Source organism: Vulpes lagopus, chromosome 24 (assembly GCF_018345385.1).
Source record: "Vulpes lagopus strain Blue_001 chromosome 24, ASM1834538v1, whole genome shotgun sequence".
Lineage (NCBI taxonomy): Eukaryota > Metazoa > Chordata > Mammalia > Carnivora > Canidae > Vulpes > Vulpes lagopus.
In genome coordinates, this window is record NC_054847.1 from 9,080,820 (window position 1) to 9,104,589 (window position 23,770).

The 23,770-nt window shown below is 54.1% G+C and overlaps 1 protein-coding gene across 1 annotated transcript in view; it reads right to left on the reverse strand.

Moving 5' to 3' along the window:
* Positions 1–23,770, reverse strand: part of GLI2 (GLI family zinc finger 2) — a 256,293-nt gene that overhangs the window by 180,920 nt on the left and 51,603 nt on the right. The window contains exon 2 of the mRNA XM_041739964.1: positions 6,994–7,165. Within this exon, the coding sequence (XP_041595898.1) occupies positions 6,994–7,135 (142 nt within the window). The 5' untranslated portion in view covers positions 7,136–7,165. The remainder of the gene's footprint in view (positions 1–6,993; positions 7,166–23,770) is intronic.

Genomic DNA, 23,770 nt, shown 5'->3' on the forward strand with positions numbered 1-23,770 from the left:
CAGCACCCAAAAATGGATCAGTCAGGCAGCCTGGCCTGGGTGTAGTGTTCTAAAATTTGACGGTAGTAATAGCCTTCTTTAGTTTTAGGAGTCCTGAAGGGAAGTTTTCGGGCTGCAGCCACCATCATCGCATCATCAACCTGATGTTCAATATATTCCTGTAAAAACCCAACCTGAGTTGACACCAAGAGTTGGATGCTCAACCGACTAAGCCACTCAGGTGCCTCTGGCTGGCAGCTGTTTTGAGAGACTTTCAGAGCGGCCCTTAGAGCATGAGGTCTCAAGGTCACAGGAGACCGCGATGTGCAAGACGAATGGGCATTCACATTCGTGTCACTAAACAGACCCTCTGATAGCCACTCTATAAACACTCTCCCATTTCATCCCACAAGAGCCAGATGTAGTTCCCGTGGCCATCTCTACTTCAAGAACTTCAGAAAAGTTAGAGGGCTTGCTCCAGGGCAAACAGCTAACAACAGGGAGCTGGCAAGAGCCCAGGTCCTTTCTACCATATTCCACTGTGGGCCAAAAGGAGTCTCCAACCCTCACCTCTGCCTCTGGAGCGCCGACCCTCCAGCTCAGCCCTGGCACATGAGACCTCACTAGCCAGGGCATCATTAAGTCATTCAGGGGCCCCTAGAAAACGTCCAGGCAGTCGTGCTGTATTCTGCTTCCTGAGTGTGCAAAGCTGTCGGGGGAGGACTGAGCTCTGCTCTTGGAGAAAAGTCTGGTGGGAACTGGCTGTTCCATGTGGTTGGGCCATTAAAACAAACTGAGTAGCAGCGACAACAGCCATCCTGAAAATCACTTAAATAAGAATAATTGCCCACTTAGTCACACCTGAGTACATCCTCCAGCCCAAGGCAGAAGTGTGTGGCCGCAGCAGAGCAGTTCAGGTAGGCTGGGGAGGCTGGTCCACTAGGCAAGTTCCAGAGGGCCTCAGGAGGGGAGCCGGGGCCAAGAAGCAGGCCAGCCCAACTCACCCCAGGGACCTCAGAGGCAGCAGGCCATATCAGCCTACTGGCACACACTCGGCATGACAGTGTCAGATTCCCCTTCCTCAACCATCATTTACCGGGTATCTTCCCTTGCTGGGGGATGAGCCAACAATGCCCTGCCCATAGGGCACTATAGGGCGATGGCCCAGGATCAAAGACACCAAGGACTCAGAGGCATTTATCAAACTACAGGGCACACAGTAAGGTCCAGTGATTTGGGTAACATTTCCTCACCCTGGCACCCCAGAAACAATGCTCGCCACCTGAGTTGTTTACAGACTCTGGAATTCACACAGTATTCCAAGATGGACAGGGATGGGCAAAAACAGACCACTGGGCAAAAACGTGCCTGGAAGAAACTTTCTTTTTTTTTTTTTAATTTATGATAGTCACAGACAGAGAGAGAGAGAGAGAGGCAGAGACATAGGCAGAAGGAGAAGCAGGCTCCATGCACCGGGAGCCCGACGTGGGATTCGATCCCGGGTCTCCAGGATCGCGCCCTGGGCCAAAGGCAGGCGCTAAACCGCTGCGCCACCCAGGGATCCCATGGAAGAAACTTTCAAAGAAGCGAACAGGGCCAGTAAACAAGGTGATCTCGGGTGGCTGGTGCAGTGGGGCCATGCTGCCACAGGAGTCAGGTGCTGAGAGTCACACATGCTCAACCCTGGTGGACACGCAGGTCACCACCCTGCCAGTACTAACCAGCTGTACCTGGTTAGTTGCCCCCTCCAGGGATGCACGCCCCACCTTGGCCCAACTGTATCCAACGTAAACATACCCGAAACCAGGCCCCCACCTGGGAGATTCCATCTCCACGGGGCTGGAGTGGCCTGGGGATCTGTATCTACTACGATTGTATCATGGGATTCTGAGGCATGGTCAGCCTCAGCAACCTCTGGTCTGCTCCCACCCACTAGCATACGAGGGAGAAGGCTGAGTTAGCAAGGCCAGGGATCAAGGTCAGGTCACCTACCCAGAACAGCCTGTGATAGTGAAGCAAAGCAGGACAGTAACTCAAGCCTGATTTGCAGCCCAGGGCTCCCTCTTCCATCTCCAGTAGGAAGACAGCAGAAATCTGGTCTACCTACCCCTGTCCAGCCTCAAAGTCAACTAGCAAGAGCGACCAGCGAAGGGAAGCCTTTTGAAGTCAGGCAGAGCTTCCAGGCCTAGAAAAGGAAAACTTTAGTAACAGCTACTAAAGCAGAGACTTAGCCTGGACCTCACACAGAGTTAACTTAGCACCTGCCACCGTACATTGCTAACTCCAGTAATTCTCACAACACGGTAAGGTAAGGACCATTGCTGTGTCCATTTTATAGATGTGGAAACAGAGGCTCAGACCTGCCCAAGGACAGCAGAGCTGGGCCTTACCCAGGTGGTGTGGCTTTAGAGTCTGAGCTGTTTCTTACCACTTCTCTGGACCACCTGCAAGAAGGGCAGCAGCAGGAGCAGCCACTCCCCGTGAGCTACCCTGTGCCAGGCAGGCGGGAGCACGTTGTGTCTTGTAATGTTCCCATATCAGCTCAGCATGTGATTTCCACTTTACATAAGGAAAGTCATGTCTTGCCTCATGCAGCTAGAACACAGAAGGCCCCACGCTTACAAGTGCATCAGAATCTCCACAGCTTGCCCAGCCCCACTCCCAGAAGCAGGGCTCCCGGAGGCCTGGATGGGGGGCCCCAACTCCCAGGGATGCTGATGCTGCTGGCGAGGGACCAGACTGGGAGGGACCCTGGCCCAGCACACAGTGGGCATTCTGCAACAGTTAGGTGTTGCCACGGTCGTGCGCCTCACAGAATTTCTAAAGCCCGTCTGGATATTTGACCTCGGGGACTTAGCAAAGCTCTCAGACCCAGACTCAGCTCCAAGTTTTATGGCTCCAGATTTTCCAATCGTCCCAGCCCGGAGGCCTGGAGTAGCTGGGTCCCTGGTGCTCTCAGCTGAGGCACACAGGTTCAGAAATATTTTTGGAAAGAAAACCTACTGTTGAGGAGGAAAATACGACAGCATTTGGGCAGTTTCGGTGTAAAGCAATGAAAAACATCTGAATCAAATTGCCTTTAAAATTACGCCATTTTAAAAATTAAAGGGGGAAAAAAGCTCTAGGCCAAAATGTGTTTTTTAAAAGATTTATGGTCTCCAAAGCGTTAGCACCACAGCTGAATAGGCTGGGAAAGGACCCACCGGCCTGGGCCTCTGCCGGCCTGGGCCTGAGCTTCTGCCGTCTGTTCCTCGCCAGCTGCTCCCGCCAGACAGGTGATTCACTGAACCTGCCCCCAGTCTGACCACAGTGCTGCTTCGCCCTCTGCCACCACCCTGTCCTGCTGTGCACACGTGGGCTCAGAGAGGTAGCAACTCTGAGTGGAAATACTCAGCCCCCAGCAGGTCCGGCTCCACGACACCTAAGGGAGGTCAAACAACAGGGGCCAGCCGGGCCAGGTGACTTTTCGGGTCCCTCTGCAAGTAAGTCCTGGCCTCAGATCTCAAAGAACAGGCCATTTGGAAGAGAGAAGGTGCCGCCAGCCTATTGCACAAATGACTTTCTGTGGCTGGTGCAGGGCTGGACAGTTATCACCAAGTATCAGTGGGTTGGACTTTATGGCCCAAATCACCCACCAACAGTCTATAATCACCATCTCAATGAAAACACCAAAAAAAGAGAAAAAAAAAAAGACTCACTACGTGACGGGGACGAGATGGAGCCTCAGATCTTATTCTCTGCTCAACCAGCAAGTGGCCTTAGGCAAGTCCTGGCCCTACCTCGTCTCAGTCTCATTCACAAAATGGAGAAGCTCCGAGCACTCAAGAAAAGACGTGCCTGCCACCCCAGCCTCGTACTCAGCAGCTCCCTGTGCTGGGAGATGTTCGACGACAGGCTCTGACAGGAGACAGCGGGAGGAGACAGTCCTGATTTGTAGCATTTGCCAATTTTCCTGCCTTAACTACTCCCACTGTGGCCGACTTCTAGTTACCAACCTAAGGTCAAGGATGGCAGAGCTGGAAGATGTCCACAGTCCACTCACACAAGTTAGCAGAGGCTGGCTTCAGCACACCCCTGCTCTCAGAGGAAGTTACAGTCTACTAGAGGATTCTAGAAGGCTGAAGGTCCTTAAGAACCAAAGAGATTGGCTTCCTGTATGCACTGTCCATCACCCTGAGTCCCATCAGGGCAACCACTGCTGATGGGACCTCTAGGTATCTAAAGTTGTGACAGAGGTAAGATATAATTTGTACCCCGCTTTTTTTACTTACTGTTGGAACCTAGGCACACCCGGGGGAGCCCACCCCGACCATGATCATAAAGTCTTGATAAACATTTTCAGTGGCTACATGACATTCTATTCAATAACTATTCCATGGTTTGATTAATCAACCTCTTCCCATAGAACACACAAGCTTGGCATTTTGTGGCTTATCACACATCGGTCCAGAGGATGGGTGAGTCTTGCATGAAGATGTCGGGAGCACTGTCATGAGCAAGCAGCAGTGATGACAAAGGGGCCAGGTCCTACAAACCAGCAGGGTCACAAGGTGTCCAGATGTAGGGGGTTGCCTGTATTGCAGGTCAGCCTCCGACCCCTCGATTGAACCCTCTCACCCCATCACCAGTTCCAGAGGCTTCAATCTCACCACTGGAATTGTATGGCTCTGGCTCTAAGGATGAACACATCTCTTTAGGCAGAAGGATTTCACATCCACATTATTTTCCTACTGTCAAAAACTAGAAACAGCCTAAGTATTCAATGACAGAGGACTGTCACAAGATCATGATGACTCTAGATGATATCTGCCAAATATCCAAATGTCCACCTCATGACTGGGAAAACGGGGCCCAGAGGTAAATGGCATGGCCCAGGGGATGTGGCTGGAATGAGGACCCAGGCCAACAGCCCCCTGTGCACTGCACTGCTCCTGCTTGAGTCCTGGACGGCCCTTCCCCACAAACTGTGCAGACAGGGCCATGGGGAGCAGGAGTGGTGAGGAGGCTTCCCAGTGCCGGCGGCATCTGATTGAGACTCATTCCAAAGATCGGTCATATCTACCGTCTTCTGGAACCGCATCAACCGAAACCGCATCAACCGAGCACTCCTCCGGGGCCAAGGAACCAGGGGATGGGGGCCTGCAGGAATGGGCAGGGTCAGCATCCTAAGGAAGGATGCAGGTGTGGAAGAGCAGGGTTGGATGCCTCCGTGAGGCCACTGCACCCCAAGCTGCAGGTCTGCTGCCCGTTCCCCCAGATCCAGATCCCCTCAAGCATTTGCTGTTACTGTATGTTGGTGACAACTGCGTCTGACACTAGAGGGGCCTCCTCTCCCCCCCAGTTACATCCTAATCACTGTCTAATTACTGCCTGTGCCTGTTCTTTGCTCCCGTGGCATGGCAGTAAATCTCACCATGTGGCAGTTCATGATCTACCCATGGCTCAGGAGAGGCCAACCCAGGCCGAGGCAGGGAGACCAGAGGGCCCAGGGGCAGGCCAGAGTAGCACCGAGGGCTGGGCTTGCCAGGGCTCACTCAGGCCTCAGAGGCCATGCATCTGTCCATCAGGCAGAGGGACATCTTGAGCTATCACCCCAGGGCAGCATAGGCCCTGGCTCTGGAGAAGGAACAGATCACATGCAGACACAGCCAGGCCCAGGATGAGCCAGCTCTAGGACCAGGCAGCAGGGCCACCCAGCCACCTGCAGACTCCCACTCTCAGCCTCCCCTTCCCTCATCTCCTGACACCACCCTGTATGGGGGGTCGGCCCTGGGCTTTGGCTCCTTCCTCCACCACAGCTGGTCACAGAGGGAGAGCCTGGAGAGCTCATCTCCAAGATGGACACGGGTCAAGGGGCATCACCCAGGTAGGGAGGCCAAACGCCTACCTTCCTAGGGGGGAACAAGAAGGTTGGTCTCAGATCTCCTTCTCTGAACTTGAGCCACACAGCCTAATCATGACCTCTAATTGAGCATCACAGGGGGCAGGGGGTGAGGATAAAATAAATGTAGTAATGACAACATAGAGGTCCTCTGGTTCACTCCTGGAAACACCAACCCCCTCCTCCCCTTCTCAGTGTCTCCCTGATACCCTGGGCTCCAGCCTCCAGCTGTGCCCGGTGCCGCCCATGGACCAGGAGCACCAGCATCACCTGAGTTCTGGTGGGAAATGCAGAAACTCAGCCCCGCCTGACTGCTAGATTGAGCTCCGCACTTCAGCGAGCCTGGCTGCATGTGCAGGTGCATATGCGGGTGCATGTGCGAGCACATCAAAGTGTGAGCGGCCCCGCCCCCCTTGCACACCCATCCTGCCAGGGCGAATCTGCCCCCACCGCCCTCCGAGCTGGCCTGAGCGGCGGGAGCAACAGGCCATGACTAAACGCACTTGAATAAAAAAGGAAAGAAAAGAAATCTAAGACTCTCCATTCCTCAGAGACAGAAATAGTTTTGTGGCCTCCAGATGGACGGCGCACACACAAGGGGAGGTCTCGCCTTCCCGCCAAACTTTCCCGACGGGATGCTGGCACGGACCAGTGGAAACCAGAGAGTATTTCTCTTCGGGGCAGTAAATGAGAGGCTGTGGCTCGTGTAGTCCTTCTGTTATAATTAAGTTGGCCAGAAATTCACCTAAGGATACTAAATTCTGTACCTGACCCTCTAATTACAGCCAGAAGGGATCAGGAGACAATTACTTTCCAAAATAGTCCCTGGCGGGCCAGAGGCCAGGAGCCGTGTCTCTGGCACATCTCAAATGTGCCAAGCGAACGCACCCGGGGCCGCCTGGCAGATTGAGGGCGGCCAGGACCCCCCCCCCCCCCCCCCCGCCCAAGCAACCTGCCGGCGAACGTCACTGGGCCTGGGATCCCCAGGAGCAGACGGGGGGGGGTGCCCTCCCCTTCGCCCCCCATAAACCCAGCACGCCTGCCTGAGCACATCGGCCATCAGCCTAATTAAATCCTAACGGGCTAATGAAAAACACCCCCGCTGGCAGCTGAGCATGCAGGACACCAAGTACCTCCGTGGGCAGCTACCGCCGCCGCCGTGGCCACCGCCAGAGCAGAGGCCTTCCTGCCCGGGTCCGGGAAAGCCGCACCCTCCAGGCTCCCACTCTTGGCGTCTTTCTTCTCCGTGGCAGTGATTGGGGCCGACGTCTCCATCTCAGCCGCTCATAGTCCTGGGTGACAACCCTGGAGGAAAAGACAAAGACACTCACCAACACTGACTGCCCCCAGACCCAGCCGGGATACATCGACCCAGATTCATGGCAACCAACTTAATTCTCTTATAATTGGGAAGGAGGGTTTAATTAATTTGGAGAATTATTAGTTCTGAGATTCAGCTGGGTATGGAAACGACCTCAAGGACCCCAGCCGAGCATGGGCGTTGCCCCCTACCCCAGATTTTTAAAATCTGACCAACAGGTTCCTACTGCCCGTGGCAGTGACGACGAGCAAGGCCCACTCTGAGAAAGGAAGCCCGAAGTAACGGCCTCCAACTCGGGATCACAGGAAAGTCCAAATAGTGTGACAACGACTTAGTGGTCCTCAGAGGAAAGCCTTTGGTTTCCTGTTCCCTCCCTGCTCACCAGGATCCACCTCTCATTTATTTGTGTGTATGTGCATTCATTCATTCATTCATTCATTCAACAGATCTTTCATCATTTACTCACTGGCGCAGACTCAGCACATTTTTAAGCCCCTATTACATATCAGGCTTTCTGTCTGGTGCTGAAGGTATAGTCCACGGAGTTTACATTCTACTTGGGAAAGAGATGACATACAAGGGGAAGGGGAATAAATGTAAACTTAGTTTCAGTTAGCTAGAAGTAGTGTAAAAAAAGAAAGCCAAGTGGTAAGCTAGGGCAGGGTGGGAGGGGTGGAGGGACAACGGCCTTGCCTCTCTGAGGTTGGAATGGGGTGCCAGTGAAGCTCTGAGGGAGCCCACAGCAGCCAGAGGGCAGAGGCAGGAGCTTGTTTGAAGAATGGACCTGGGTGGGCAGAGGTTGGCTTGTTTCAAGAACAGCAAGGTGAGGACAGACCCTGGAGGGCTTTGAGCAAAGGGGGGACATGACAGGTCTCACAGTATATGGGGTCACTCTGCTGCTGTGAGAGTAGATCTGGAGAAAGAAGCACTATGGGAATGACCCAGGGAGACATGATGGTGATCTGGATGAAGGGGGAGGTGGTGGAATGCAGAGATCACAGACCTCCTAGGGCTTGGACTTGGACGTGGGCTGTGGTGGAAAGAGGGGGAGCCCGAGGGGGAGGGCGGGGGGCGGGGGGACGCAGGGCACAGGTAACGCTCCGTCTGAGGCTGGGTTCTGGGTCACAAGCAAGCCTTTCACTCATATGCCTCATCACTCACAGATACTACTAACCGATTATTCGTATCAAGTCACAGAACAGAAATGTGAAAGCCAAACTTCTTAAAAGAAGAGCAGTAGCATCAAAGACGGCTCCTATTTTTGGCTGAGGACCTGGATGAATGAATGGTGCTGTCATTTGCTGAGACGGAGCCCAGCGGGTGAGAAGCAGGTTTGGAGCAGAAATCAGGAGCTCAGTCTGGGCCCCATCAAGTTTGAAATCCTTTTTAAGCCACACAGAGACTGTCGGAAACGTAAGGTCAGAGCTCGGGGTAGAGGTAGAGGCTGGAGACAGGAATATGGCAGCCAATGGGAAAGATCAGATGGGATGGAAGGGAAGAAGAGAAAGTTCCAGAGCTGAGACAGGGGCACTCCAACATTTCCAGGAATGAGAAAAAGAAACCAGTCAAGGAGAGTAAGCAGGAGTAGCCAGTGGGAGAAAGAGAAGGAAAAAACCCCAAGGAGAGCATGAGGGTGCCAGAAGCCAATGCAGGAGTGAAACGCCTTGAAGAGGGGGGAGCAATCAGCTCCCTCCCAAGCTACTGAGGGAGGGGGTCGGTGTGGCGACCAGGGCCCAGGTGGAGGTCAGGAAATGAGTGGAAGTAGGAGAAACAGAGGTATAAACAATTTAGTCAGGAAGCTTTGCCATAAAAGCAGAAAAAAAAAAAAATGATGCGACAACTGAAGAGGCCAGAGGTCCTCCGTGGTTGTTGTGTAGGGAGGCAGGGCCAGTTTGCAGGCCCGTGGGAAGGGAATGTTCTGGTCGGGAGCCCATGGGTCACAGCAGGGCAGAAACCAAAGACACTGTTCAGCTCCATCCCCACCCTCAAGGTTAAATTCATATCTGCAGGTACAGAATTTCCATCTTGTTAAATCCACCCAAAACTCACGTCTTTCTAAGTGGAAAATGGGAGGTCCTGGACCGCCTTGTTCTGTCTGCACACACCGGCCTGTCCCGCTTCCGCCATCTTTCACAAACTCCCTGTCAAGGAAACCCAAGGCAGTCGGGGGACCCAGGAATCTCCCTGCAGGTTTTGGTGAGTGACGCCTTTCCTCCGGCCTCCAGTCTATCTGCATAGGTCATCTGTTCTTTCCGGCTCTGCTTAGCAGCAACGCCTGGCTCAGGCCTGCTCTGCCTTCCGGGCTCCCTTAGCCTGGCCACAGGGACCACCCTCCCCCAGCCATCTGAGCTGCACTTCTGGGTCACCTCTCTCCTCCCCATTTTCTTCCAACATCTGATGGGCTGTGATTGCACTCACTTTCCCAAAACACCTCGCCAGGGGGTGCCTCTGGAGCCGGCTGCTCTGGTACCCTTCCCTTCCGGGTCAGGGGCACCTTCTACACCACGTCTGGTCCTCTTCCAGGATGTCATCTCCCCGGACAACCAGGGGCCTTCCCCAAACCCAAATCTCACCACATTCCCCACCCTCACCTCCCCCACCACCCCTGCTGGCCAAGGCCTCACTGAGTCCCTTTGACCTTTAATTAAGCAAAGCCTTCCTGCAGCCCCTTCTCCCCACCTCTCCTTCGCACCCAGCCAGGCATAACCAGCCCTGCCCTGTACACCACCAGGCCTCAGCTCAAGGCGTGCCACGCAGCAGCAACCCTTCACCCTTTCTGTTCCTTCCAGATGCCACTTGGACTTCAGCTCCTGCGGGGAGCCACCCAACTCCTCGTCACTGCTTAGGGATCTCGCCACCAAGGAACACCCTCATACTGAATTCATCAGCACCTCCAGGTCAGGCTGGCACAGACCAACTGCTCAGGAATGCCTGGCAAAGCAAAGGGACCTCAGTGGCAGGAAACCACAGCCCTTTGAAATGCAAGTGATTTTGTGAACAGCCTGCCTTTTCCTCCCAAGAAGCTCAGGTAAAGGAATTCAGGCCCAACACACTTTGAATTGGAAGTAAGGACAAAAATAAAAACAACAGCTGGAACAACAAAACTTTAATAAGCATTTACCGGCTGCCAAACACCTTATAAGAGTGATCTCATTTAAGCCTCACAACATTTTACATAGAAAAAGAAACCAGCGCTTAGGGGTGCCTGGGTGGTTCAGTCGGTTAAGCATCTGCCTTCAGCTCGGGTCGTGATCCCCAGGTCCTGGGATCAAGGCCCATGTCAGACTCCCTGCTCAGGTGGATGGGAATCTGCTTCCTCCTCTGCTCCCTGCCCCCCACCCCCCACTCATGTGCTCACGCTCTCTCTCAAATAAAATTTAAAAAGAAAGAAACCAACAGAGAATTTGAGTAACTTGCTCAAAGATGCACACTTAGAGGTGGCTGTGCCAGGCCTTGAGCCCAGGCTGTCTGGCCCCAAAGCTGTACTCTCAAGCACCACAGTGAGCTATCCCTTGCATCAGGATCCCACAGCGCTAAGGGATTTACCCTGAATCCCCTGGCAGGCCATAAGGTAACTAACTGTTGAGCCCTTCAGCTCTAGGGAGCACTGTGCCAAGAGCCCAGGGGGTGGGAGGGAGCATCCCAGAAGCAAGATTTGGCATGGCTCCTGCCCTACTGCTGTATCCAAGGTAGCAGGATTGGTGCATGGAGGCCACCAGTCAAGGGCGGCCAAAAGCTGAGGCTGTGTCAGAGCTGCTTGCAAACACCATGCCTGTGCAGGGACACCTGTCTGCTGGAGCTGCTTGGGGTAGGGCGGCTGTACTCATTCACTCACTCTTTATCCAGTAATTCTTTTTTTTTTTTTTTAGATCCATTTATCCAGGGGGGGCCTGGGTGGCTCAGTTGGTTAAGCATCTGCCTTAAGCTCAGGTCGTGATCTCCAAGTCCTGGGATAGAGCCCCACACACTGCTCCCTACTCAGCGAGGAGTCTACTTCTCCCTCTCCCCCTGCTTGTGCTCTCTCTCTCTCTCTCAAATGAATAAAGTCTTTTAAAAAGATCCATTTATTCACTTGAGAGACAGAGAAATAGTGCGGACCAGGGGAGAATGACAGAGGGAGAGGGATAATCCTGGAGCAGACTCCCTGCTGAACACAGAACCCAAAACAGTGTGGGGCTCAATGCCAGGACCCCGAGATCATGACCTGAGCCAAAACCAAGAGTCGGCTGCCCAACTGAAGGAGCCACCCAGGTGCCCCTCAGTACTTCTTTATTGACAAACAGCTTCATGCCTCACAGTGCACTAGGTGGGAGATGGCTAGGCTCTGCACATCCCCTAGATGAGTCAAGTGTCCCTGCCCTGGCTTTGGATACTCCCCCACCACCATGGCACCTCTTTATACAGCATGGTCATAACCTACTACACTCCCACCTGGCTTCCTGCTTGACTGTGATCTCCTCCAGGGCAGGGCTGGGCCTTGTACCCCTAAGTCCCCAGGCCCAGCTGAACAGATGTCCAGAACCCTTGCAGATGAGTAAGACGGGCCCAGGGAGCCAGGTATGTATCTCGAGGGCACGGGGTTCGGTGGACCAGAAGCCAGCAGAGGACTCAAGGCACCCACAGCATCAGTGCATATGACCAAACCCCTGCCCCAGCCCCAATGAGAGGACAGCAGACTCCTGAGGCTCCTTTCCAAAAGCATATGGGGAAACTGAGGCCAACAAATCAGAACCCTCAGACTTTAGTATCGAGGATGCCAAGGAAAGAAAGATTCAAGAAGGGACTGTGACAATTTCTGTGAAGGGACATGAGGAGCCTGGAAAGAGCAAGAAAAGGCTATGGGTTTTCTTAGAGAACAGTAGCTGTGGCTCCCCTACACCAGCACCCTGCCCTATGTTGTCAGAGTGGGTGTCAGCAACCTGATTCTTACACAGGAGGAAGTGAGCTGCCCCAGGCCACTCTCCACAGAGGGAAAAAGGCCCGGTCCAGGGCCAGGTCCTCTGGCAGCTGTGTGACCCGAAGCCTCAAGGTGTGGCCACCACAGGACCAGGGTGAACGGAGTGTGGGGAGGAAGGGTATTTATCAGATTCCCACGACCCAGACTGCGGCCTGCAGCCTGCAGCCTGGGGAACAGATGTGTACCTGGAAGCTCCAGGGGTTCCACGGACGCCCGTGGGGAGCTGGCCGCGCCAGAGGTGGGCAGGGGGTGGTCCGTGTAGTCCCCACCGTGCCAGAGCCCGGTCTCCTGCAGATCAGCAGCTGCCCCCCACTTCCCTCCCCTGCCAGAGGAGGAAGGCAGTAGACAGAGCCGAGAGGCTGCGTAAAGCACGGGAATTAGTGGGATTAGCACAATTTCTAGGTAAACACCAGGCACCCAGGGTCCCAGGCAGCCACTTTCACTCCCCGAAGCTCCAATGAGGCTGCTGCCGGAGCCTTGTCAGCAGCCTCACCTGAGCCCCCAGAGGCCAGGTGGGGACAGGGCAGGAGGGGGGGTGCCAGGCTCCAGGGCCCCAGACCTCAACCCGGGGGGGGGGGGGGGGACATGATGGTTTGTGCTGAAATATTTCCCACAATCCCCACAAAGGCTCCAGAACCCGAGGGGCTGGGAATACAGCACTCGTGGGGGGAGGAGGACAGGCAACACCCCCACTTCACCTAGGGAACTCACACTGCTCTAGCATGTCCGAACAACTCCCCAGACAAGATGCAACCACACTCCCCTGGTTCTGCTCGGGGAAGGGGGAGCACTGGACCGGGAGCCAGGAGGAGGAGCAGGTCTTCATTAGGAGACTACAGAGTCACTGGCCCTCCAGGGGGTCCTGGCAGCAACAAAAACCCCACCACAGGCATTCCTGGACCTTCTCCTGGACATTTGGACTCTAGAGGTCTCAGCAGAGAGTTGGGGACAAAATATCACATTTTTTTTAAAGTTCCATAGTTATTTGTGATACCCAGGCAGGTTTAGGAAAACCTTCACGGGGTGCCACTTACAAGGTCACTTCCAGATCATTTACAAATTATTCCAAATAATTTACAAGTTCCAGCTAATGCAAGGCTGCATAGCCCGAAGGAAAAAGAAATACGTTTCCTTTCGGCTAACTTGGAACTGGAAGTTGGGGTCCCTGGGCCTGAAACATGGACAAGCCACAGTGCCTCTGAGCCCACCACCGGCACAAGTCACAGGTGTACTCACATCATGGCACAGAGCATCATCACCTGTGCTCCCCTCGGCATCCTGCTTAAGGTCACCATCAGACCCCAATGACCTGGCAACCCGAGCCAGCAGAGAAGCACACGCGTTACTGTGGCACCGAGGCGGTGCCTGTAACATTTGATCGTCGCGTTCAATACAACCAGTTTGTCTCGTAACCCTGAGTGTTTTTTTATTCTGTGCATCTACAGCATCATTCTGAGGAGGGGTCCACGGCACAGAAAAGGTTAAGAGCTCTGAGTGAAAGGACTGCCTTGAAGAATAAATTAATTATCAGAGCAGAATGAGCGAATCACTCCAAAACCTGCAATCCCAGACACCCTCCCGCCACCTGGCTGCTTTGAACTCCTCTAACGAGTGAGTCACAGGAATTAGAGCGTCTTCCCCGGGCAAAATCATTCTCTAGGAGAGAGATGAAACCTCGCCTCGCAGTCCTCGCAGCCACCTCGGGGCTATGGTGTTCTCACCTCCTCTGATCTCAGCTGTGCGGCATGCGTGCCCCGGCCCCACACGCATAGACATGCATGGGCACACACAGAGCACACACAACACATGCAACAACTGCCACCACATAGTCACACACACCCTGCCATACGCGTGCATGTATGCCCAGTCCCGTACATACGTGATCGCATCATCCATGTACTCACATAGCCACACACAGCACACACCTAGTTACATGCCACGGGCACACGCTCACACATGATCGTGTATGTGCAAAGATACAGACTGACACACACACAAATACACCAGAGATAATAAACACTCGTCCTGCCTTGATCAGACTCATTTTTCAGATCAAATGAGATAAAACAGGTAAAATTTCCTGAAGTGAGGAACACGCTGTCAGTGCAACACAGATTAAAGGTAATGATAATTATAAGCTAGTTATAACTAAGAAGAGAACTGCAGACTCCCCTCGACACCAAGGTCCTGAGGACTCGTCCTGTATCCACCGAGTGACAGCTGGGCCTTTTGCATCCATGCACCTGTCTGGAGGACCTCAGGCTTAAGTTGCATCTGTCTCCAAATTCTCTGTCCACCTGCCTCGTCTCTGTATGTGGAATCAACGCCTGTGTGAAACAGCTCCTCTAGGGCCCAGGAGCAAACTGTCCCCAGCAAAACACAGACAAGGGGGCTCCAGACCTGGACAGTCTGCAGGGCTGGAGAAGGTATGAGTGACTTTCCACCACCAGAGCTGAGGTAAAGCAGGGGCAGGGGTGGTGATGGAGACACAGCCATGGCACTGCCCTGTCCCCTCACTTCTCCCTCTTCCAGTGACATGACATGGGGAGGAGAACCACACACTCCTGCCTGGGCTGGCCCCTCGGGCACCATCCTGGCCAGTGGTTCCCACCACAGAGCCCCCTGAGGGAGGGCAACTTTGAGAGGGAAAATCAGAGCCTGTGGAAGACCCTTGGGACCCTGGCCCGGTCAGATATGGGATGAGAGGCTGGATCATGGGGTCCCAGCTCCCTGACCCCATGGACAGTGAGAGGTTGTACAGTTCCTCCCAAGGTGATGAGGAACCCCACAGGTATCAATGTGTGTGGGATGCTGGCATCCGGTAGCTGCTCCTTACCCAGCACAGACACCTCTGTCTCTATGTGGGTTTGGCACGTGGCCTGCTGCCTGGCCTGCTGCCCAGCGCATGGTGAGGACAACAAAGGGAGACACATCTGGAAAAAAATAAAGCGTTCTTCTGACCCTTGCTGTCCCGTGATCTACAACGTGGGACCCTCATTCCTCTGTGACTCGGAGAAAAAATAGTCCCCTCGAACTGCTCCATCGTCCCTAGGCCCTCTGCTCTACCCAGCAGTATCCCTCTTATTGGGAGCCTCATTACCAGAAAAAGAAAAGATCAGAAGCCTCATGCACCTGCAGGTGCCCACACCAGGCCAACCTCTCTCCTCGTGTTATCACACAGCCAGCCACAGTGACGCTGCAATGCCAATATCATGATCCCTGCTTTACAATGAAACAGAGACCCAGAGAGGGTAAGCAACCTGCCCAAAGTCACACAGCTGACCTGTAGCAGCACTGTTGTCTTACTGCAGGTCTGCAGGATTCTGAAGCCCACACAGTTTCTACCACGACCAAATTTGTTGAATATGCAGATGCCTGCCATGTGCAGGGAATATTACAGAGCTGTCAAAAAGCATAAAGCACAGCTTATAAAGTTCACTGAAGTCTAAGCCAGTATATGCTAAAAGCCAAATCAGTAGCAGCGACTTCATAGCCACAGAAGCTAAGGTAGCGAGGGCTAGTGACTGGGGATGTCAGAGAGGGCTTCCAGATGACCACCCATCTGCCCTGTGGCTTCGAGACAAAGAATGAAAGAAAGGCCATGGACTTGGCCTGCAGAGTGGGGAGGGAAGGACACTCCAAGGCGGGGAATGACATGAGCATGAGCCCCGGCATACTGTGGGCAGAGGAAAAGAAAGGAGAATGCTCTCACAAGGAGAAGGGAACAGAGCACAGACCGTGTCGAGGGGGCACCGTAGGCGCTGACTGGTTCTCTGGGACAGGCCGGCCAGAGGGAGATGGGTTTAGGAAGGATGTGCTTTCTTGCTTCCTGGTTCTTGAAAACACTTCAGCCTCACAACCTGGCCAGTCTGGCTCTCATGATCCTGGCTGCTTCCAGAAGCTTTGAGCCAGAGGCCTGGAAAGCAGGGGGCAAAGCCCTCACCCTCTCACTGTGGTGGCCAGGGGCGGGCACTGTGCAAAAATCACTCTACTAGTGGGTGCACCTGCTTCTTTATCACTCCTCGAGTGGCTTTTTCCAAGCACGAAAGCTCCCTAATTTGCCCAGCCCCTGGGCTTGCTGGTGTGCAGGAAAACAGATAATTAACCCTAATTCACTGACTTATTGGGCCAGAACAGCAGCCAGCGAGGGCCCCTATGGGAAATGCAGGCCCCTGCTGTAGAAGCCAGCTGCAGATAAGGGGAGATGGGTATCAGGACTAGAGCTGGGCAAGAGGCCCCCTTGTTTTTTTCTGAGAGGATATGTGTAAGAGCTACTTTGTAACTGACACTTCAGATGGCATCGAAACGACCATTTGCTTGCATATGGGTTTATTCCCCGAAAAATCCCAGGCCACGTCCATGCCCCTGGCCCTTACATGATCCCCATGCTTTTCTGCCCAGAACTTTCTTTCTTCTCTCCCCACGGACCCAAGCTTTAACACCCAGGAAGCCTCTCCTAATGAACTCCTGCCCAGGGTCCTATTTGGATCTGCTACTACCTCCCCCTGTGTTGCTTCTGAAACTTTTCTGTCACTCCCTGGTCCTATCAGCAGTGAGCACGTTCAGAGGGAGCATGGTGAGTGCAGACTCTGGAGAAAGACGGCCGCCACATTAGAATCCCAGCTCTACCTAGGGTTACAGACACAAACTTCTTATGGTGCCTCAGTTTCCTCATCTGTAAAATGGGGGTGACAACAGCACTGTCACGGTAAGGATTAAAAGCCCAGGCATGGGATGCCTGGGTGGCTCAGTGGTTCAGCATCTGCTTTCAACTCAGGGCATGATCCCGGGGGCCTGGGATTGAGTCCCACAACAGGCTCACCACAGGGAGCCTGCTTCTCCCTCTGCCTGTATCTCTGCCTCTCTGTGTCTCTGGTGAATAAAGGCAAAAAAAAATTTTTTTTAATTAATTAATAAATAAAATAAAATAAAATAAAATAAAATAAAATAAAATAAAATAAAATAAATAAAAGCCCAGGCATGCCTGGGCTCAAGCGCACACCATATCATCACGGCAGCCTGCGTGAGTCTGCAAACCTAGGACAGAAAGACCTGTCCCAAGCAGTGCAAAGGGGCCAAGCCACCAAGAGGAGGCCCGTCCAAGACTGGACAAGGCAGCCTCGTCACAGCCCCTCCCTCTCCGTCTGCCCACCCGAGGGTCCATGCCTCCGGGGTCTAATGTGGAAACTCTCAGGTTGGCATCCTGCTTGATTGCAAAGGCCTGCTGTCCGTCCCCAGCCTCTGTGGAGAACCCTCAAGCAGCAGAAGGTCCAGAGGACCGGGTCTCTGCCTCGAGCCCCCCTCCCTCCCCCCGCCCCCCACACACCGCCAGCAGAGGCATGATCCCAACTCGGCTCCCACAAGGAGGCCGCCGTCCGAGGCGAACAAGGGGCCCGCTGTGCGGCCGCCCAGCCAGACCCAGATATTTTAACAGCTGCATTGTGTGTTTCTGAGGCACAATTCCTGAGCGGGGAAGAAAAACAAGCTTCGCCTCTGCCCTAAGGAGGGAAAACAGACTGTCCTGGGCCGGCTGCAGGCCTGGGAGAAGGCCTCTGCCCGGGCCCCGGGCTGCGGAGGGCACGACCGGGAACAGGCCTGGCACACAGGAACCGCGGGGTCCCCTTCCCCCAAGACGTGAGGAGGGAAGGCAAAGACAGAGGCCCAGTGGATGGAGTAAATCCCCGAAGGAGGGGGAGCTGGTGGGGGCAAGGAACCAGAAAGGCAGGAGGTGCCTGCAGGATAAGGCACAAATCCCCACCAAGGCCTCACCCTAGGTTCTCCCGGCCGCATCACTGTTTCCCCAAAGCCCCTCCTGCTGAGCCCCATGCCACCCAGGTCAGGGGTCAGTCCTAACATGCCATGCCCCCGAGGTCAAGCTCCCATCTCACTGTTTTAAGCACATGGTTACACGTCTGCTCCCCTTGATGTTCGCCCCAGAGGCAGACTCATCACCATTTGATCCTGGTTCGGTACCACACGCTCTCTGTACCCAAGCCTGCGAGAATCTTCTCTCCTCTCTTGGCCTCCCATCAGGCCCTGATCCCCACAAGGGCAGGCCTGTTCCTGAGAGCCATCGGCATTCTGGGGATGAGGGGCTGAGGTCAAGAGCAGGGGCTGGAGTCAACTTGTCACGTGTGCCCCACGCAGTGGTTGCCCACCCTGCCGTGAAGGCCTCCAGGGCAAAATTACCACTGGCCTATGAATGCACCCCTTCCCTCAGAGTAGAAACTCTTTGAGCTTTTTGGCTTCTGGCTTGGAGGAGGCGAAGGTGCAACTGCCTTCCGTCATCCTGAATCCGGGTTCATCCGACACCAGCCGCCTCCACCACGTTGCCTAAATTCGACCCCAAAGTCATATACCTGAGGTGCCCCGCTAGGGAAGTCGGTGTCACCTCTGCCCTGGCCCTGAGGGTCGGCCTCCCAGAAAGGTAGCTGCCAAGGCAACGGGTGACTGGAAGGGTCTGAGGCTGACAGTGGAAAAACTGACCATTCAGAACAGAAGGGCCCAGACTGAAGTGTAGCTTCTGCCTCTGCCCTGACTCCCTAAGCCCTCAAGAAACCGCCAAGAGACAGAAAGAAGCAGAAAAACATTAGGCACAGTGGAAATAGCACTTCGGGTGAGATTGTCAACAATGCTTGACAGATGCGGCACCGCTCTTCAGCCAGAGAACTCTCTAGAACCGTTAATGAGATCCCAGAGACTGCCCAGTCTGTGGGCTGCAGGGTGGATGGGCACCACCCTCACGACATCACAGATGACGTCAATAGTGGTGCCGGGGAATGGTCGGCCGGTGGAGAACGACAGAGGAAAATATAGCAATAAAAAATCATTTGACAACCGATGGGGCGGGGGGGGGGGGGGGGGGGGAGTATAAACTCCCCGAGCACAAAGACTTTCTATGCATAGTGCTTAGCACTCAAGTCTATAAATTACCAAGCACCTACTGTGTACACACACACACCATTTTCAAGAGAAGTTAAAAAAAAAAACCTTTTTTTTTTTTTTAAAGCAGAAATGCTTAAAATGTGCTTCTTGAGCTATTACACACTCAAACAGGGCTATTTTGTCCGAGTGGAATTGTAGGATAAGGGGTGGCATTCTGGAGTCAGAGATATGGTGCAGGTGGCTTTTCCACATCCTTCCTGTCATCAACCAGATCACAGCCTCTAGAGGATCGGGGGACCCAGGCCTTCTTCACCTGGATTGAGAGAAGGAGGGTTGCAGATCCAGAACAAATCTCACCCTTTACACACCTTGACATAAGTGACCCAAGTCAAGAGGCTTTCCTGAGGAGGGGGCTGGGCAGTGATGGACGCCCCCTGAGTGGTGGGGGCAGTTTGGGGCTGGCGTCAGAGAAAGGAGTCTCTGCTCATCCACTGCTGCCCCTGGAAGCCTCGGGATGGGCTCTGGGGTTTGCTGAGTTGGTCCAGAGGGGAAAGAACCCATTTGATTTCTCTGCTATAGCCCTATCTAAGACTGGTGAGATTATGAGGCTATCTGGCAAGGAGTCACGCCAGGTCCCCAGACCACCTCTTTCCATCCCTTCATCCCTTCTCCCTCCGGCACCAAGGAAGGCCTCCAGAGGTCACCTTGTCCAGGCCTGTGCATGCAGCCCAGATCCAGAGCAGTGCCCTGCCACCTGCATCCATGAACCAGCAACCATATTGCTGAACCCCAACAACCTCTGAAGCCAGAGTCACCCTTTCCACAGGTGGTGCTGGGCCTGGGGTAGAGAGCCGGGCAAGGGTAGGGAGGGCTGGGTGAAGATCCAGGGTAGCTACTCTGCCTCTTGAGGCTCTGGGGAGAACCAGGCCGGTGGGTGGCCCGGCATCTCCTGGTTCGGTCTGCGCAGTGTGCCGCTCTGACTTGCCCAGCCACGGCCTCCCCCATCACACACAGGCGATGCCCTCACTCAGCTTTTCTATCTGTGCCTCCTCCAGGCTCAGCCACTGGCTTTCTCCAGGCTCCACCAGGAACCAACAGCCAGCACCACCCCGAGGAGTGAAGCTGGCAGGAGTGGCCTGCCTTTGGCTGGCACCTTCCTGCATGAGGTGGAAGGAGGGCACCCCAGGCCCACCTGCTAAGTAGCCCCTCAGCCTTGCCCAAGTCCAGCTTCACCCAGGCCGGGCTCTTCCCCTTCCATTCTCAGGAGCCCATTAGTGCTCACACAGCCTTTCTGTCTCCTGGCGGTCACACATCCCAGCCTGAGCCAGGGGTCTGGGCATCCCTAGGCCCCAGTAAACTGACACCCATTCCAGCCCCCTGTGGATCGGCTGCAGCCTGAGCACCGGCCCTCTCAGGGAGGTCAGGGAAGTTCTAAGGGCTCCGTGACTGGGCACAAGTGTGAGATTCACCCATTTCTGAGGGCCTACTGTGTGCCATACATGGGGCTGTGACGGTGAATTAAACCAGTACTAACTACTCTCCCAGAGCGCCCAGCCCAAGCAGGGACACAGTCATCAAGGGAAATAGTGACAACCCAAAATAAGCTTCCTGGCAGAGAGATAAACTCAAGGGACTACAGGGAGCCTTGGCTAGCCTGAGGGAAGTCAGGGAAGGCTTCCTGGAGGAAGGAGTGAATACACATTTTCAAAAGAAGGATGGTCAGGTCCAGATGGTCTGCTAAAGCAGAGGGGACTACAGCAGATAGAGGACAGCGTCTGGGCAGTGAGCAGGATGCAGGGCGAGCGAGAATTCTACACACACGCGCGTGCGCTGAGCACGTTAGTGGTCTGTCTGACAGGGACTGACAGGATTTAATGCGTCAGCATTTGGGGGCCAACGTGCTAATTCAAAGGGGAAAAAATGAATTGAAAAAAAGGCAATGTTCATTTTATGAAAAACTTAAGACCAGATCCAAAGAGGCCCCTCCTGGGCCTCATTCCCACCCGCTCGGACCTTGGAAATCTGTGACCACCAGACACTGCCTGTCAGGCCTCTGAACTCATGCTCTTCCCCCCTCATCCCCCAAAACACCCTTCCCCGCCCCCTCTACCTGATTAACTCCTGCTTATACCTTTAAGGCTAAGGCCGGTGTCACCTCCCCGCCCTGAGATGGGCACAGTGCTCCTGCAGACCCCATGTCAGCCTGGGCACCCCACAGTACTGCACTCAGGGAGACCTTTCAACTCTCTGTTTAACCATCTCACCCCTGGGTGGTTTGACTTTCACTCCTAGCCCCTGACCCTCCCCTGGCACACAGTCAGTGTCCCATAAATGTGCAACGAGGGCTCTCTAGTGAACCCAGTGTTCTGAGGTCAGCTGTCCCCTAAACCATCCCCCACCCCACGTCCACTAGTGGCCTCCACACAGTAAACAACTGGCAATGGTAATTTAACTGACCCCAGAGAGCCTCACGGGAAGATGTAGCCCAGCCGGTTGCTTGTATCTTAGAAGGTGCCAGACAGAACTCACTGCCAAAAAAATAAACAAAAAGTAAAGAGTAAAAACTACCCTTACTCACTACCTACAATTATACCATTAGAAAGTCACTTCTTTGACACTTTTTTCGTTCTCAAGAACAGCCTATTAAAATGCACACTGACCCGGAATAAGGTCAGGCCTTAAGTGCTTGTGGTATAAAAAGTTCATTTCTCTAAGGAGAGGGGGACAGAACAGAGAGGGCGGGAGGGAGCCAGAGGGCAGGGGGTAAGGGGAGGAACTGGGGGTCGGGGTGCCAAAAACACAGCACCGTTTTGCTGACGGCTGTCCTTGGCTCTCACCGCCAGTCCACACCCTCCTGATAAAAGGAACATGTCTCTCGGCTTGTTCCTGCACTTCAGCGTTTCTTGGCATGACACCATATGCAAAATTAAGTGGCTTTGTAGTGTGGGCCGCTTGTTCTCTTCCCTCCTTTCGGATGAAGCTCTCCAAGGCACACTCAATCAAGCCCCTTTTGTTCCCGGGGCCTTTTGAAGGCTTCCGGAGAGGAAATGAGAGCGCTCTTTAAAGCCCAACTCTACACGCAGCACTGCAAAATCACAGTCTCCTTGCCAGCCCCGCCCCCACGGGCCTGATTTGGAAGTTGGGGTGCCCTGGGAGGGCTCCCCGATCAGGACTGTCCCTGGGAAGACGCTCGAGGACCCCCCCACACGGGTGAGAGGCCCCGGTGACATGCAGATTTCGTCCAATGAGGAGAGTCTTTCCAACTGGCAAGAAGTCACAGAGAGATCAGAGCTTTAGGTGGCCCTTGGTCAGGGGGCTGTCACACTCCCCGTCTTTACTGGGAGCAGGGTTCCCTGCCCCAGGGCACGTCTGGTGATCACGAGGTTTTGCACCTTGACTTGGGGTCTGCATGAGGAAGAGGCCGTCCAGGCCGTCCCCTTAGCCTGGACCCCAGGACTCCTTCCACAACGGCACCATGCCCAGTCCCTCCAATCAGCCACCCACTAACGGAGTCAACCAAAGGATCCAGCCAGACAGGGAGCTTCACGGAGGTCCCAGGGATCCAGCAGTCAACCTCCCATCCTACTCAAGAAGCCCCTACAGCAGCAGGTAGCAACTGGGGTGAATCTGCATCCCAGGGGACACTTTGCAACGTGTAAAGTCGGTTGTTATTGTTTCTATACTGTGCTACTCGCAGTGACTCGGTGAAGGCCAGGGTCACTCCTAGATGTCCTACAGTGACCAACACAAGAATTATCCGGTCAAAATGTCTACAACACCGAGACTGAGTCTCTCCATCTCAGTGGTTGAGCATCTGCCTTGAGCTCAGGGCATGATCCTGTGGTCCTGGGATCGAGTCCTGCATCAGGCTCCCCACAGGGAGCCTGCCTCTCCCTCTGCCTGTGTCTCTGCCTCTCTCTCTGTCTCTCTCATGAATTTAAAAAAAAAAATCTAAAAAAGAGAAACTTGATCTAGAGTATTCTGGACATTCTATCGTGCAACTTCTGCTTAAATACTTCCCATGGATGGGGAGCTCACTACCTTAGGCTGTAAGGAGACATAGTGCAATGAAGCCTGGATCTGAAGCCCGGGTCAGCCTCTTGCTGGAAGCTAAGGGCAAATGACCCAGCTTCCTCTCCTCTCAGGATCCCTTGATGGAAAATGGAGCCAGGAATCTGATGTTCCAGGACTGTTATGAATGACTTCGTGACCACAAAGCATCTAGTACAGTGCTTCACACACAGGACGTCCTTACACCAAAGAAGATCTGCTCTGTAGTGTCTGGTTTCAGAGTACACCAGAGCACAGAACTCCAGCTATCCCAGTGACAGCTGGAAGTCCACCACCTGCCAGAAAACATCTGCCAAGTCCCTGGCCTGCCTCACCAACACTGTCATGAGTAAGGGACAGGCAAGTGTGCCCTGCACAAGTTACCTATACTTGCAAAACCCTGGCCCCAACCTCCATGCTCGCAGGAAAGAGATTGTTTTGAGTATATTTGTATTACAGCACAGCACAATGGAAAGTACTGTGGCTATTTTAGGTTGTTGTTATAAAGACACAGAAATATAGAAACAGGGGCGCCTGGGTGGCTCAGTGGGTTAAGTGTCTGCCTTCAGCTCAGGTCATGATCTCGGGGCCCTGGGATGGAGCCCAGCATTGGGCTCCCTGCTCAGCGGGGAGTCTGCTTCTCCCTCTCCCTCTGGCCCTCCCCCGCTGCTTGTGCTCTCTCTCTCTCTGGGCTTTC